Genomic DNA, 16,877 nt, shown 5'->3' on the forward strand with positions numbered 1-16,877 from the left:
AGTCACTTAACCCCAATTGCCTCAGGGGAAAAAAAGATAACATCTATTGGGATTGCTTTAGATCAATGAACCACTGAGAAGAGCCAAGTCTTTCATAGTTTATCATCACACCTTCTTGCTGTTATTGTGTACAATGTATTATTGTTCTACTTGTTTCACTCAGCATCAGTTCACGTAAATCTTTCCAGACCTTTCTAAAATCAGCTGTTCATCATTTTTAATAGAACAATAATATTCCATTACCTTCATATACCACAACTTGTTCAGCCATTTGCCAATTTATGGGCACCTTCTCATTTTCCAGTTCTTTGTTAGCACAAAAAAGCTGCTCAAACATTTTTGCACATGTGGGTCCTTTTCCCTCCTTTATGATTTCCTTGTATTTTCCCTTCCTTAAGACAGTAAGCAATTTGATATAGGTTAAACATGTGCAGTTCTTCTAAACATATTTTTATATTTTTCATGCTGTGCAAGAAAAATCAGGTCAAAAGGGAAAAAACACAAGGAATAAAAAAAAAATCAAGCAAACAAACAACAAAAAGATGAAAATCCACATTTGGTCTCTCTAGATGTGGATGGTAATTTTCATCTCAAGTCTATTGGAATTGCTTTGAATCACCTCATTGTTGAAAAGAGCCAAGTCAGGGCAGTTAGGTGATGTAGTGGATAGAGCATCAGCCTTGAATTCAGGAGGACCCAAGTTCAAATCTGGTCTCAGACACTTAACACTTCCTAGCTGTGTGACCCTGGGCGAGTCACTTAACCCCAGCCTCAGGAAAAAAGAAAAGAAAAGAAAAGAAAAGAAAAGAGCCAAGTCCATCACAGATGATCATCACATAATCTTCTTGTTACTGTGTACAATATTCTCTTGATTCTGCTCAGTTTATTTAGCATCATTTTATCTAGCTCTTTCCTGAAATCAGCCTGATCAATATTTCTATACATATATTTATATATATTTATATCTACAATTAAGGGAAGAGCTTTTAATCTCACAGATGTGAGTATTCACTTTAATAATGCAGGTATTGACTCATTTATCCTTTTATATATTTTTGATATTTTATATCTTTTTGAGAGGAGACAGTTTCATTCTTTGTATTGGTACTGCAATGCCTACTATCATGACTGTTAAATGCTTTGATTGTAATTTTTGTTAATCAACTCAATAAATCCCAGTGGTTCTCTGTTGCCTCCAAAATCAAATACAAAATGTTTTGTTTGGCATATGCCTCCTAAAGCTTCTGGCTTTCTTATACCTTACTCTCCACCATGTACTCTCCCATTCAGTGACACTAGCTCCTGGCTATCCAACAAACAGGGCATTCCATTTCTCACCTTCCAACATTTTCTTTCTTTCTTCTGTTCCCTATGCCTGGACTATTCTGAATATTCTGTGTTCAACTCCTCTCTGGCTTTCTTTAAATCCCAACCAAAATCCCATCTTTTATAGGAAGCTTTTCCCAATATCTCTTAATTTTAGTGCCTTATATAGTTTGCTTTGTATATATGTGTATGCTGTCTCTCACATTAGATTCTAAGCTCCTTGAGAGCAGGTACTGTCTTTTTGTATTCTTATCACTTAGTACAGCACCTAGAATGTAGTGGGTCCTTAATATTTATTTATTGATTGATTGATTTTGTCCATGTCTTCTCATAAGTTGGCCATAGAGTCTATTTAGTATGCTAAAGAATCTTCCTTATCATCTTCCAACATTTCAGGATAGCAAGGGTATAACCAACTCATCTCTTCTCTCTCCTTCCCCCTCCCCAGAACTACATTTATGTGATGGCATCCTTTACGTCACTTTTCAGGAACAATCTTTATATGTTTGGATATGTGGAAGCTTGCTTCATTTCACCACATATTTTTCCTTTCCCTGTTGTAAGATTCTCTACTTTAATTGGTGAATGTAATTATTAATCTATATCTCATAAACAGAATATTGATGTCAAAAAGATGAATCTTTTTTTCACAGGAAAAGGTGGGTCATCAAAAGTGCTGAAGAGTTTTCCAGAGCCTGTCTTCAACTTCCTGTTCATGCTGATTTAAGCTTAATTTTTATTTACACTGTCTCTCCCAGATATACCTATTAACAGACATATTCTGTAGTTTGTCTTTCTTACCACAAGGACAAGGTCTTATGGATTTTATCCTGTGTATAGTTGAGATTTTTTTTAGTGATTGTGGATTTCATTTTGGAGATAGTGAATTGTTCTAATTCTGATAGAATTAGCACAAAGTAATCCACACACACACACAGAGGAACATATGTAGGATCTTATCATCCACAGGAAATTCCTCTTTGACTTGGGCTTTGCACTGGATTTCCCTTATAGCAGTGGTGAATACCTTTGGCAAGGATACATATTCCTGCTTATAGTTCACTTGATATGAAAAGTGAGATGATAAGGGAACAAATCTCTCTATTTTTCAGCTCCCAGAATTTTCTCTGGCTGTTTCCCATTCCTGGAATTCTCTTCCTCTCAACCATGACTGCCAACTTCCCTAGCTTCCTTTACATCTCAAATAATGTCCTTTTATAGGAAGCTTTTCCCAACTCCTCTTAATTCTATTGCCTTCTGTCTGTTAATTATTTTCTATTTGTATATTTGTTTGTATGTTATCTTTGTTATGTATTTCAAGGACTCTTATATGTCTACCTACCAGGGGAATTAAATGAGGGAACTTAGGAATTAATATACCTGCTGGGTTGCTATGGTGATGTCTTTTTGTCACTCACACTTGCTTCGTTTTAACCCTCATTTTAGACTACTAGGCATATACAGAGGGATCTATCCCAATCCCCTCAAAGGTTAGGTTTCTTTCAAAATGCATGGGGAAACTAGCTAGCAAAGTGTCTTTTTTCCCCAGAATTGCTTTAGGGTCACATTCATGTCATAAGGTTATCAAAGTCTAACAATTCCATCTCTTAGCCTGTTGCTTGGCTTGTTCCCATGTTGAACCTCATCAACTGAAACACTAGGGCAATCCTAGAGGTATATTTGGCTATTTCCTGAATCAGTTAAATTTTAAAATCTATCTCAATCAAATAAGCTCAGGGTCCCCATTCTGGTTCATCAAATATTATTTGATATAACTAGATAAACCACCTTTTCCATAAGTGATTTCTCATTTCTTTCTTGATATGCCATGATTAAATACATAATTTATTAATAATTAAATCAATAGTAGTAAATATATAATTATTTATAATATTTAAGCTGTAAAAAAAGATAACAGTCACCTTAAACATCATTATAACAGAAAATAAATAACTGAAAATGGTTCCACACCATTTAGTTTATTTAGGAAAACAAAGCTTCTCTAAGAATCCTTTTTAGAAAATAAAAGTTGACATTTTGGAGAGCAATTTGGAACTGTACCCAAAGGGCTATAATACTGTACATACCCTTTGATCCAGGAGTGTCACTATTTGGTCTGTATCGTAAAGATATAGTAAAAGAGGGGAAAGGACTCAGATGTGCAAACATGTTTGTAGTAGCCCTTTTTGTAATGGCAAGAAACTGGAAATTGAATCAATGTCCATCTATTGGAACATGATTGTATAAATTATGGTACATGAATGGAATGGAATGTTATTGTTCTATAAGAAATTATGAGCAGGTTGATTTCAGAAAAATCTGGAAAGACTTACATGAACTGATACTGAGGGAAGTGAGCAGAACCAGGAGAACATTGTATACAATAACAGCAAGATTATGTGATAATCAACTTCATTAGACAAGTCTCAGTAATGCAATGATTCAAGGCAATTCTAATAGACTTGGGATGGAAAATTGACAGAGACTGAATATGGATCAAAGCATAGTATTTTCACTTTTTTGTTTGTTTTTTCTTTCTCATGGGTTTTTTTTTTCTTGGTCTGATTTTTTTTAGTATAACATGACAAATATGGAAATATGTTTAAAAGAATTGTTCATATTTAACCTATGTCAGATTACTTGCATAAAGGAGAGGGAGGACATAAAGGAAAGAGGGAGAAAAGTTCAGAACACAAAATATTACAAAAATGAATGTTGAAAACTATCTTTACATGTATTTGGAAAAACAAAATATTGAAAGGTTTTAAAAGAAAAAAAAAAGATTGAAATACTTTCATAAAAAATACATCTTCATCTTTCTCTTTCTGTGTCTCTCTCCAGTTATGCCTGGAAAATTTTCAATTTCTTTCACATCCTTCAGCTTTATAGACTCTTTAGACCTGCTCTTTAAGGTATTATTTGATAGGTTCCTCCTAGACACAAACACATACACACACATAAAATGGTTTAATCAGATCATAAAATAAATAGGAGAATGCATTGTCTAATATTCCAGTGAAGAATTTTGAAGGCTTTAGCTGGAGGAGATGGTGGTATCCAGAGGTCTTGAAGGATCCTTGGGACTGCTTGTGGTGGGGCAATTGGAAGAGGGGCAGAGGAAGGAGAGGAAGCAAGTATTCCACAAAATGTTAGGTCAAATGCTAAAGACAGAATAGCAAGACTCCTGCAAGGATAAGAAACACACACAAGAGACAAATTTTTCCCTTGGCAAATAAAAAAGCATAGTCCTGACTATACCTCTACTCAACAAACTCTAATAGTTCCATATTATCTCCAGGATCAAATAGAAAATACTCTGTAGGGCTCTAAAATCCCTTCATACCTTTCCAGTTTTTTATGCCTCACTCTCTGCCATGTAACATTGCAGTCCACTAGTCCTCTGGCTATTCCACAAACAAGATACTCCATCTCCCGACCCTGACATTTTCCCTGGTTGTCTCCCTCCTAGCCTCCCTAGTTTCCTTCAAGCCTCAGCAAAGTCCTGTTGTTATTGTTGTTTGTCCTTCCTTTTCTAAAAGCTATAATGATATCCAGCAGGTGATGTCTTGACCCACACATGAATTGAGTTTAAGTGATATAGAGCCTGGCAAAGAAGTCTTGACCAATCCTCCTTAATCTTAGTGCCAATCCTGTGAGATTATTTCCACCTTACCTTGTATTGATCTTGTTTGCACTTAATTGCATGTATGTTGTCTCAAATTCTGCACTAAATTTTTGATGGGTTTTGCTTGCCTTTGTGTCCTGGGAATCAGGACACTATAAAGTAGCATATACATTTTAACATCTGGCTGAATTCTTAACATGTAAATGGATGTAAATGGAATCCAGGAGACACATGAAATTGGAACATGCATCACATGATTTAAAAAAACAAAAGATACAGAAAAATAGCTTACCCTCTAATAATCCCTCAATACCAACATTCTAAGAGCTCTTCAATGGAATCACATCCAAAAGGGGAGATAAGGAACCTGAGAAAATTGGATCTCTTCTGGTTGCAATTTGGAAGAATGAAATCCATTAAAGAAAATAGATTCTGGAAAGGGAGAGACACCACAGAAATCCTTTCCTCATAAAAGAATGTTACTTTGACATTAGATTAGTCCTTTCTTTTTTCTCCCTGGAAAGAAGAGAATTGAGATGTGCTTTCTGGGAGTAGATGTCCACAGGTGGAGGGTATGAGATAGAGAAGAGGTGGGTGAAGAGAGAAAGAACCAGGTTTGGTATTGAGGATCAAGTCAGACTTCCCCACCAATATAAGCCTGATGCTAGATAGAAATGCATGTATGAGTTTATTATTCTGGGAAAAGGCTCTAGGATGCATGACTGAGTCCTGGTGAGGGAGTTAACTTGATTTTCATTTTCCAGCAGGATTCAGATTAGATGTGTCTTGTTAAAATATCACTCAGAAAAGTGATAGGAATCAAAAGGAAAAAGCCAGCTGGGATAGGAATTCGTGTGTGTTTGTGTGAGTGTGTGTGTGTGTGTGTTCAGATTAGTCTAGCAAAAAAATCTGATAGGTACAACTCTGATGTGGGAGTCAGGCCTCCTGACCTCTGTTCTCCAACTGGCTTTGGAACATAAGAAAATTCATTGGGTCAGTCTCCTCTGCTGCAAGATGTGAAGGGAAGTATTGCCCTTAATACTTTCCTGTCTTTCTGTGAAGATAATTGAAGGGCATTGTGAAAATCATTAAAAATTATTTCAGAAAAGTCTTTGTCAGAAGGAATGGCTCTCACCAGGGAGGTGGGAATACACTGGAAAATAGTTATGTAAAAATATATATATACATATATATATATTAATACAAATTGAAAATTAGTTTTTTAATGTTTCAGGAAAATGAAAAAGGAACTGGGAGAATAAGCAAGAAGTCGGTTGCACTGTGGGGGAGGGGCATGGGGAGAGTGGTAGGAATGAAAGAATGAGGGGCCAGCCATGCCAGGGCTGGGGAGGTAAAGGGGCAGGGACTAGAGACCGTTGAGAACAGCATAGCCATTGTACTCTGTTGTAATCATAACTAGAGGGCTCTGCCCTTCACCTTATTCCCACAGGATTCTTCCTGATTTAGGATGGGGAACTAGTGCACAAATAGGGTACACAACCCCAGATTGCACAATCATAAAGTAATTTCATTTATTTTCTTCAAGAGGAAGAAACAACCACAACAAGAAACCAGCCTCATTGGTCCCTAAAAAACAAAATTCTGATCCACTTAAAAAGAAAAAAAAATCACTTTCTCCATCCATGTGCGTACAAAAGAAGTTCCGACTTTTCCTCTCCCCAGGAGGGAGAGGAGGACCCTTTCTCTGGACCTTTTCTTGTCACTTCTGACTCAAGGTCAATTGCCTTAGGTCGCTCCATCAAACCTTAGGAAAAGCATTTTTCAAGATGTGATGGGGCTTCGTTAAGGAGCGCTGGCACTTTTTTGAGCTCGTCAAAGAAAAGATGCTGAGGGTAGGGGTATCGTTAAATATTTTCCACAGACAATCATCTGGTCCCTCCCCCAACAGATCACCTTAAGGAGCCAGATCTCAGCAGGTCCCTTGCGGAAGTAGAGGTTAGGAGAAGCCTTCAGTGGCAAGAAGTCCCCAGGAGAGGCGGACCCACGGGTGTTCAGGGACCCAGGTCGGGGTGTTCCTCACTTTGCCTTTCCCCCTCCCCCCTTTGCCTTGTCCCAAACCTCCCTCGCCACGGAGGCCCGGGTGAGTTGGCTGCTTGCTAGCAGCCCTTTGGAATCCTCCAAGACAACGCCCAGATATCATCTCCCATGAGAGACCCAGGCAGGTGCAGCGCCCGTGCCAGGGGAAGGGACCAAGAATGCGACTGGGCCCTCTGCCCAGGGCCTGTCCCACTCGACCACCCCACCCCTAACCCGGTTCACCATCCTCCCCCTCCCCCGCTGCTGAGTCATCATTCTCGTGACCAGAGCACTGCAGCTCCCGAGGCAGTAGGCTAATTGAACCCGCAAGCCAAGCGTCCTCTTTCTCAGTCTCCTGGCAGCACCCGGTCGTGCGGCCGAGGGGGGCGGGGGTGTGTGTGTGAGAAATGACAGTGGGGGTGGCCTGCGGGACGATGGAGTTAGCTTCCCGGACTCACAGCGCCCTTACCTAACTGCCCTAGGCAGACAAAAGCCTCCGCCGCCCAGGGCGGAGCTCTCCAGCAGCTCTATCCCCGTCAGGGAAATAGGGGGGGCGGGAGGAGAAAGAAGCGGGGGAGGAGAGGGAAAGAAAGGGGCCCAGGCTCCTGTCCCTTTTGGGTTGTTTCCCGGGGTTTCCCGGCCAGCTCACACCGCACGTCGCTGAGTCACCGTCTCAGAGCCAGCTGTTTCTGGGCAGCCACGCCGCGTGAGCAGGGGCCCCCATCACGGGAAGAGGCAGACTCACTGCTCCCCATTAGTTGGAAGGACCCCTGTCCTCCCACCTCCTTTTATTGCCTCTTTCTTGACTTGTGAGTGATCCCAGCGCTTCATAGCTGTCTGGGTCCTTGACTTTGGGACCAGTGTTTGTCTCCTGGGGAAAGTTCTGAACGAGTGTGGAGGGGGCAGGGTGGTGCCGTTGGTGGCCCCAACCCACTACATTTCCCTAGGGTCAGGAAATGGGATAGGATTTTTGTCACTTGGGAGAGCAAAGCTAGGAGTCCCAGATAAAAAGATGTATACACACACATATACATACATACATCCACATATACACATACATAAACACATAGTGAGGAATTTAAAAGATAAAGAGAAATGACCTCGATGTTTTTCTCTGGGTTCATACCCCACACTGTTCTTTGTTTTGGGGCCTTGTGGAGTTATGAGTTCCCTGAGCCAAACTTTTTAAGAGGAAGGAATGAAAAGCTTTTATAAACTGACTTAAAAAAAAAAAATCCCAAAAGAACATAATCTTTATTTTACCTTCACAGAAAATTATCAAAAACACAGAAGACAGTAGCCCCAAATCAACATATTGCTCATTCGACTCTTACATTTAAGAGAATCTCATTTTCCCCCTTAAGATGTGATGGAAATAGGCCTTTAGTTTTACAGTTCTTATTGTAGTCTATATTTAAACAAAACAAAACAAAAAAATGAAACCCTCTAATTTGCTTCCTTCCTTTCTTCCCTCCCTTCCCTCTCTCAAGAATTTATTTTCTCTTCCATTCACTTTCCTTTTTCAATGGAACAATTAAAAAAAGAAAAGAAAAGGAAGACCCCATAACAAATATAGAGTTAAATAAAACAAATCCTTCATTGGCCATGTCCAAAAAATGTATGTTTCATAGTGTTCTCTCTTTGTCTTATACATACATACATACATACATACATATGCACACACACATATGTCTTGTTTGTAAAGCTGTTTTTACTATTAGACTATGAGCTTCTTGAGAGTAGGGATTCTTTTCTACCTTTGTATCCCTGGTACTCATCTAGCACAGTGCCTAATAGGAGCTTATTAAGTTCTTGTTGACTTAGTACATCACCTCACTGGCAGGAAATGGGTAATCATGCTTCATCTCCCTTCCTCTGGAATTCTGGTTTGTCATTGAAGTCAGTTTCTGAAGTCTTTCAAAACTGTTTTTCTTTATAGTTTTGGTTATGCTCACACCACTCTGCATTAGTTCTTAGTGTTTCATATGAATTAAGTTTCCTATTATTATTTCTTATGTAATATTTATTTAGCTATTTGTCAGTAGATGAATACTTCATTAGTTTCCAGTCTAGGGCAACTATGAAAAGAATTGTTACAAATATTTCTGTACCTCTCTTCCTTAAGCACAATTCTGACCCCATCACTTGCCTATTTAACTGTGATAATTCCCAATTACCTCCAGGATTAAATATAAAATCTTCTGTTTGGCTTTTAAAGCCCCTCTTGGCCCCTCCCCACCTTTTTAGTCTTGTTACACTTTATTCTTCTCCTGTGTGTTCTGTGACAGTGACATTAATATGCCCTTTCTCCTGCCTTCAAGCTGCCCCCCCCCCCATGCATTCTCCTTATTTCTACATTCTAGTTTCCCAGGCTTCTTTTGAGATACATTCAATAAACATTTATTAAGTATCAATTATATGTCAGGCATTGTGCTAAGTTCTGGGGCTACAAATATGAAAAAGATAAAGATTGCCTTCAAGGAGCTTGCAATCTAGTGGGGGAAGATAACACATAAAACAGAATATGGGGACCATGGAGATGGGTGAGACACTTGGTGGCCTGGTGGAGAAGTCGAATCCTAAATAGTACATTCTCCAGAGATAACAAAGAAAGCCAAAATGAGCATCTGAGAAGGAAATGAGCCAATGTCTGAAATGTCTCTCCTTTCACCTCTCCTTATTTGTATATGGAGGAATTCCTGGCTCCACCTTTCACTCAGAGAAGCAGAGAAAAGATATTGGCAAACCGACAGTTTGAAGCTCACTAGATCTTCTAAGAGGATGAGGTTTTCCGAAGATTAGTTTACTAAGGACATGGTGAAGAAGTCAAGGGAGTCCAAAATGAGTGCAGGTTTTTGGGAAATGAGGTACATAAACTAAATTCCCATCCCAGAAACCTTTCCAGGAGTGCAGGAACTTTTTTTTTTTTTTTTTTCCCTTTTGTATCTCCTATATTGATCATGGTGCCTGCATATAACAGGCACTTAATAAATGCAAGTTGACTGACATTTAGGTCCTTTTTTCCTCTTTTTTTCATCTTCTTTCTTTGATTAATAGCAGTCTCATATATGTTGGCTCTTGGCTAACTTTTGCTCCCCCTCGATCCGTTCACTTAAGACTTATTAACTTGTTCCAATATATCCATAATCACTTTGGCCAAATTATGAAAACACGTCCTAAGGCTGAGTGAGTCCATACACTTTTCTTTGTGCTTATAGCTTTCTAATTTGGTCTATAGCGTATGTTTGGTGAGCACTGCAGATGACTTGGGGATAGTAACTTTTTGTTGTCTGTGTACACTGAGGTTCTTGGTAAGTGATGGTGATAATCGTGCATATCCCAATTCAGTTCAACCCGTATTATCGGATTCTCTTGGGCGGACGACTGAACTAGGGGATATAAACTTGGATTCGATCCAGCTCTTGCCTTCATAAATATTAGTAGCAAATTGAAATTGAAGACCTTATTTGTGGGTTCAAGTTTATGAAAACCTTATTTATCAATCCTCTTCCCACTCCTTCCTTCCTTCCCACCTTCCCCATTTCCTCACCCCAGGGCTCCCTTCCGAACTCCACGTCAGTATTGTCACTCAATTTCCCACATTCTTCTTACGAGGGCCTCAAGATTCAGGATAGGTAAATTCCTTGGGACTGGGTTTCAATTACTTTCTTGGATGCAAACTAAATAACCCTTACTATTCCACAGCGGAATAGAGCTGGGGTCCAGCTCTCCAGGATGCTTGGGGCTCACGGACTCCCTAGCAGGTTCCTCACAGGTGCACGGTTCTGCCCTACCTCCGGAACAGTCCGGTTTGGTCCAATGGACTCGAAGAATAGCAACCCAGAAGGTTAAAAATAGTTCTACGCGGAAGCCGTCGGGGGCGGGGCCCGGGGGGCGGAGACAGGGGGCAGGGCGAACAGCGGAGTGGAGAAAAGTGCGATTAAGACGGCCTCGGGTGGGCATCCGCCAAAGCCACCGGGGGGAGGGGGGGGGGTATTTTTCTAAAGGAGGCGGTCTTTGAAATGGAGCGGTCGCCGGATCGGAGAGTTCGGAGCGCGGTGCGGAGGGCTCCTTGAGCTCTGCGCTCCGAGAGCTCTAGCTCCAAGCCGACGCAGCCCGGGCTCCACCCCCGGCCCTCCTCCTTCCCCCCGCCCATACAGAGTCCCGCTCCGGCTTCCCGCTTCCCTAACCCAGAAGTCACGTTAGGAGACTGGAGCGGGACTTGTGCGCGCCGACCCGAAGTTGTGCAGCCAGAGCAGTTTACGCTTCTCCAGCCTCTCTTCCTCGGGCGCTGGGGCTGACGCAGCTGCGGGGCAAGCGGCACATGCACCCCTCGGGCTCGGGCTTCGCTTGCCTCTGCGGCTGCCCCCGGGCTGGGCGGCTCGCTCGCCGCGCCGCGTCTCCGGCCGCATTAGCCGTCACTCCTCCCGCTGCCGGAACATTGCCCCGCCGGTGACTTCCCTCGGCTTTGCCACCCGAAGAGGCAGCGCGGGGGAGAGCACGCGATCGGTGCGGACCCGGCGGAGGGCGTCCCCGGCTCTGCCGCTAGGGCTTGTCCCAAACCTCTGACAAGAACTGAGCCTCGGGAAAGAACCCGAGGGGGATCTAGCTGTTTGCCCGGAAGATTCGGGAGCTCTCCGACGTGGAGGATGCCTTCGAGTCAGGCTGGTGAGATGGGGCCCGGGGACCAGAGGACTGGTTAAGCGGGCTGCGGGGTCGGCCTGGAAGCTTTGCGCGGAGACTTTGGGGAGGTGCTTCCTGGGGATGGGCTCACTCAGTGCCCCGGGGCAGATGCTCTCCTTTTAGCACTGCTGCTCCGGACCTTCGTCCTCCGGGGGTGAGCCGGGAGCGCTGGGGTGCTGAGGCGTGGCCAGCCACTAGGGGGTAGGGAAGACTATTTGGAGCGCCCTACTCCCGGCTAACCCAGCCGTGCCGAGTGGCAGAACTTGCGGGGAAAAGTTGGGGCAGGAGGGAGGAGCGCTGGCGAAATCGGACTGCTCTAAAGAGCTCCAGTTTATTCAGACTTCAGGTTGGGTCCTAGGGAGTGAGTGAGGTTCAGGCTATTAAAGCAAACAGCCTTGGCCCCTCCTGCGGCAAACCGGCCTGACCGGGGAGGGCCGTCAGAGCGGCCCCACCTTTCCTCCCTCTCGGATCCGCCTTTCCCCAGCTTCTGGGGGAACTGGGACACGGACTTCGTTCGTCTCCCTCTCTGCCGAGTTGGAGCTGGAGCTGGAGACAGAGTGGTAGGCGGGAGGAGAGAGAAGTGGGTTGAACAGGCGGGTCCGTTTGACCCCTCTGGCCAGCACGCGAAACCATCTGTTAGCCCAGCCCCCACCGCCAAACTCCGGAGGCCCGGGGTCAGAGGGACTAAGTCTGAAATCGAGCTCATTCTGGAGACCCTTCCCGAGCCGGGAGGAGGTGGGAAGCAGCGGGCAACTTGGCTGGTGTGGGAATCCCCCGACCTGGATCCTCTTGACTGCGCAATGTCCGCCGGGGTTCCGGGATTATCGCATGATTGAAGAACGACCCGGTCCCGGGCCCCTTTTCTCCTCGCCCCGGGACCGATGTGAGAAAAAGAGGATCATATAGGGCTGGAGCACTGGCCCTGACATGAGTCTGGAGATAGGGACTATAGGGAGGAAAGCCTGATTCTCTTACCCCTGGCTGGAAACGCGGATACCTCTCTGGAGATCAGAGAAGCTGAGAAAGCTGAGGACCTGGACGTGCATCACCGGAGGAGCCCCGCGTACCTGGGATCGCAGAATCTCCCCACCTCGAGTCCTGTCTTCCCAAGAACTTCCTGAGAGCATTCGTGCCCTACAGGAGCGGGCTACAAAGGGGGTGTGGACTCCTTCCCAGGGAGCCGCGCTTGCCAGAGGCTTTGTCGACCCCTCCTTCTCGGCCTCCATCGTTCGGGATAACCAGAGAACTCAGTCGACCTCAGGCCTCCCAGAGCTAAGAAGGGAGCAGTGTAATAAGCTCCTCTCCCGACGCAGCTAAGTCTGAGCCCCTGGGGATGGAACATGCGTCCCCTCACCCCTTGACTTGGGGCGGGGCAGGAGAGTCCCCACGCCAGCCCCGAGATCCGGGCCTGGGAGAGGCAGATAAGGAGCCCAGGGCGGAGGCAGCCGGAGAGGCCTGTGTTTCCATAGCGGCTCGGTCCCCGGTGGCCCGGAGCTTGAGGGAGTTTCGGACAAAGGTCACTGATGCAAGTGCGTGAGGGCCAAAGGAGAAGGAGCATGGTGGTGGCAGTGGGAGTGGGAGTGGTCGTGGTGGGGATGGTGGAAGAGGCCCAAAAGACCAGGACTGGGGAAGGTCAGTCCGAGGAGCCGAATGCAACTTGGTTTACTTTCTCAACAAATTCAGAGCGAGAGGGGAAAAAATGCAGGGGGTCCATGGGCTCTTTTTCATCGCCCAGCTTCATTTCTTCTTGTTCAAAAGTGGTCCTCCTTTAGTCATAAATCTGGAGTCCTTTTGGGCTTTCTGAGCCACAAGTGAATCCGGGGAACCTGAGCTCGGTGCTTCACCCCAAATGTCCGGGTAATGGTCGGCTCCAGGTCCCGGGCGCCTCGTTCCTTTACCATTTGCTCTTCTTTCCAGGGCACCAGAGCCGTTTCCTGCCGAGGCCCTGCAGGGTGCTGGTGCTCCTGAACCCCCGAGGCGGAACCGGCAAAGCCCTGCAGCTCTTCCGCAACAGGGTGCAGCCTATGCTGCAGGAAGCAGGTGTCTCCTTCACATTGCGACTGACTGGTAAGCACCGAGGGCCAGGTGCTCTGCCAGCTCCTTGGGTCATCAACCCAAGGCGAGAGTGATGATGGCTGCAGGGTCCCACATCGGCTTCGGAATGCAGAAGAACTTGAACTACTTGCTTCCCTCCTCCCTGCAGAGCGGCGGAACCACGCGAGGGAGCTGGTGCGGGACGAGGATCTCTCCTCCTGGGATGCCCTGGTGGTGATGTCTGGAGATGGGCTGATGCACGAGGTGTGTGATGCGTGGTGGCTGGGGGGTTAGGGGAGTGTGGATCGATGCTAGTAGGAGGTGGCTGCTGTTCTGGGGAAGGCTCTGGTGGGGGGAGGCTAGGCAGGTACCCACTTTGTGCTTTCAGGTGGTGAATGGCCTGATGGAACGACCGGATTGGGAAACAGCGATTCAGAAGCCCCTTTGTAGCCTGCCGGCAGGCTCAGGCAATGCTTTGGCTGCATCTGTAAACCATTATGCAGGGTGAGGGGCCCAGGATTCTGCCTTCGTTCCCCCCTCCGCACCAGCTCAACCCTCAACCCCGCCCTTCCTCACCGGGTTTACATTCCCAGGAGGGCATTCAAGTCTTGAGGCTCTGGGCCTCTGCTCTCTCTCCATCTGCTCCAATTCCTCTCCAGGGCCAGTGAGTCAGGCTTCCCTCAGGAGGCTGGCTGCACAGCTACCCCCCCCCCCACTAGCCCAACCCCAGGGAAGGGACCAGTGGGGTCTAGGACTTGGGATTCCAGTCCTTCCTCATGTCCTTTCTTCATTTCCCAGCAACGAACAGGTGACCAATGAAGACCTACTGACCAACTGTACCACGCTGCTGTGCCAGCGGGGGCTTTCTCCCATGAACCTGCTTTCCCTACACACGGCCTCGGGCAGCCGCCTGTTCTCCGTGCTCAGCCTGGGCTGGGGCTTTGTTGCAGACGTAGATGTGGAGAGTGAAAAGTACAGGTGCCTAGGGAAAATTCGCTTCACGCTGGGCACATTCCTGCGCCTGGCCGCCCTTCGCACCTATCAAGGCACGTTATCCTATCTCCCAGTTGGAGCATCTTCCTCCAAGATATCAGCCGGTTCTCCCCTGGGCCGCGACCAGCCAGGCCCTGTGGATTCGCTCCTAGTGCCTCTGGAGCAGCCAGTGCCAGAAAACTGGACCGTTGTTCCTGAGCACGAATTCGTGTTGGTGCTTGCTCTTCTCCATTCCCATCTGGGAAGTGAGATGTACGCAGCCCCCATGGCTCGGGGAACTGGAGGGGTTATACATCTGTTCTACCTTAGGGCTGGCGTGCCCAGAGCTATGTTACTTCGCCTTTTCATGGCCATGGAAAAGGGCACACACATGGACCTGGACTGCCCCAACCTGGTGTATGTGCCTGTAGTTGCCTTCCGACTAGAACCACATGATACCAGGGGCATGCTTACAGTGGATGGGGAGCAGCTGGCCAGTGAGGCTGTCCAAGGCCAGGTGCACCCTGGGGGCTTTCAGTTGGTTAGTGGCTGTCCAGAGCTAAAGCCTAGCCCAGAGCCAAGTCTTCTATCCTGTTCAGAAAACTCTGCTTCATCCGAGTTCACTTCTTAAATGCTGGGACTTAGTCGGGTTTTGAAAACAGGCAGCCCCTTGCCCCTAAGCAAAAAGGGAATTCTTCCACAGGGTAGGTAGTTGCAGGACTCCAAAATTAGGCAAGTCAGCTCTGTTAGATGTCTCAAGATTTACCCATCTCAGGATCAATTAGTGGTACTTTTGGCCAGAGGTAGCATACCAAATAAGCAGTCTAAATAAAATAACTTTTCCAGGTTGCCTAATTCCATCTCTGGGGAATAAGGAAAAAGTGGGACCTTGGCCCTAAGAGAAAGGATCATATTTATATGGTGCTTTACAATGATAGAGTTCTTAAAATCCAGGTTCATTTGGCTTATTGTTTGTAGATGAGGGGGAAAAATTATGTTTGCTATCTGCCCAAGGTCAGTGATAAAACTTGAAATATGAACTTTAAGTTCAGTGCTCTAGAATGAACACAGGTGTCAAATTTTGGCCAGTAAAACTCTCAAGTGCAGCCCAACCCACAAAATGTAATTGGAAACTATTTAACAACAACAACAACAAAGTAGTAATATATGGTTTTCAAAGTTAACATGCCATCTAATGGGCCTCTGATGTACAATTTAGCAGTCTATTTCAACCTGAGTTCAATACCATTGCTCTAAGGATAGGGAACATTTTCTCTGCCAAGGGCCATTTGAATATTTTATAACATCATTCCAGGGCCACACAAAATTATCAATTTATAGAATTCAAGCAGTGGGAGGTTACTGTACCTAGCTTTCAGCTCATCATCTTCAGTTGCCTTAGCAAATGATTTCAAAGGCCTTGCTTTCCTAAGATGCTAGACAGAGGAGACAGTAATCTTATTGATAACCAGGGGATGTGAAAGCTTGTGGGGGTTCCAGCTCTATCACTCAGGAAATCCTCAAAGAACTTGGCTGAAGCCTTATCAATAAGCATTTTTAAAAGTCCTACTATGTATCAGGCAGTGGTGACATCAATAGAAAAGGCATTGCAAATTGAAGTGTTTGCATTCTATTTGAGCCAAAAGGTGAGATTTGGATCTTTCTTGGCCACAGCTTTAGGGAAAATTGAGACAAAGGAGAAAAAAAAAGGACAAACTGGATCAATAGCAACTGTTCTCCTTCTCCCATACTTGCAAACAAAACCTATCTCTTTCTATCCTGTAATTAGTCTTTTTGATCATCCTCCCCTACTCCCACTTCACATCTTTCCTACCGGACAAACTAGATGGAATCTACTGAGAGAGCTGCAGGAACAATAGAAGCAGTGTCAACTGATCTCTAACCACTCCCCTACCCCCCACTTTTTCCTTGTTGGGATCTTTTTCCTGGACTTTAGAAAAAAAAGAAAGAAAGAAAAAAAAACCTGCCTAGAGTCCTATTGTGTTATACCAGCAATTCAGCCTCATAAAGAAGTATTAAATTTCTTACTACAGTTAAAAATTTATGGAAGAGCTCAACTGGCTGAAATGATCAATGAACAGAGACTTTTGACTATAGCAGTTAAACATTAAGAAATTCCTTTCTAAATGCTAGAAAGGAGTCATACCTTCTCTCTCTCTCTCTTTTTCTTTTTCCTTTT

At 45.1% G+C, this 16,877-nt stretch overlaps 1 protein-coding gene across 3 annotated transcripts in view; it reads left to right on the plus strand.

Moving 5' to 3' along the window:
• Nucleotides 1-15,526, plus strand: part of SPHK1 (sphingosine kinase 1) — a 57,235-nt gene extending 41,709 nt beyond the window's left edge. Inside the window, exons 1-5 of one of the 3 annotated variants that reach the window (XM_074260812.1) lie at nt 10,942-11,656; nt 13,589-13,738; nt 13,875-13,969; nt 14,094-14,209; nt 14,504-15,526. In XM_074260812.1, coding sequence (XP_074116913.1) covers nt 11,638-11,656; nt 13,589-13,738; nt 13,875-13,969; nt 14,094-14,209; nt 14,504-15,308 — 1,185 coding nt within the window. In that variant the 5' untranslated portion in view covers nt 10,942-11,637 and the 3' untranslated portion in view covers nt 15,309-15,526. Of the gene's footprint in view, nt 1-10,941; nt 11,657-12,662; nt 13,201-13,588; nt 13,739-13,874; nt 13,970-14,093; nt 14,210-14,503 lie in introns of those variants that run through there. The other 2 variants (XM_074260811.1, XM_074260813.1) reach the window with 2 other exon arrangements.
• The last annotated feature ends 1,351 nt before the right edge of the window (nt 15,527-16,877 follow it).

Source organism: Sminthopsis crassicaudata, chromosome 4 (genome assembly GCF_048593235.1).
Source record: "Sminthopsis crassicaudata isolate SCR6 chromosome 4, ASM4859323v1, whole genome shotgun sequence".
In the NCBI taxonomy this organism is placed as follows: domain Eukaryota; kingdom Metazoa; phylum Chordata; class Mammalia; order Dasyuromorphia; family Dasyuridae; genus Sminthopsis; species Sminthopsis crassicaudata.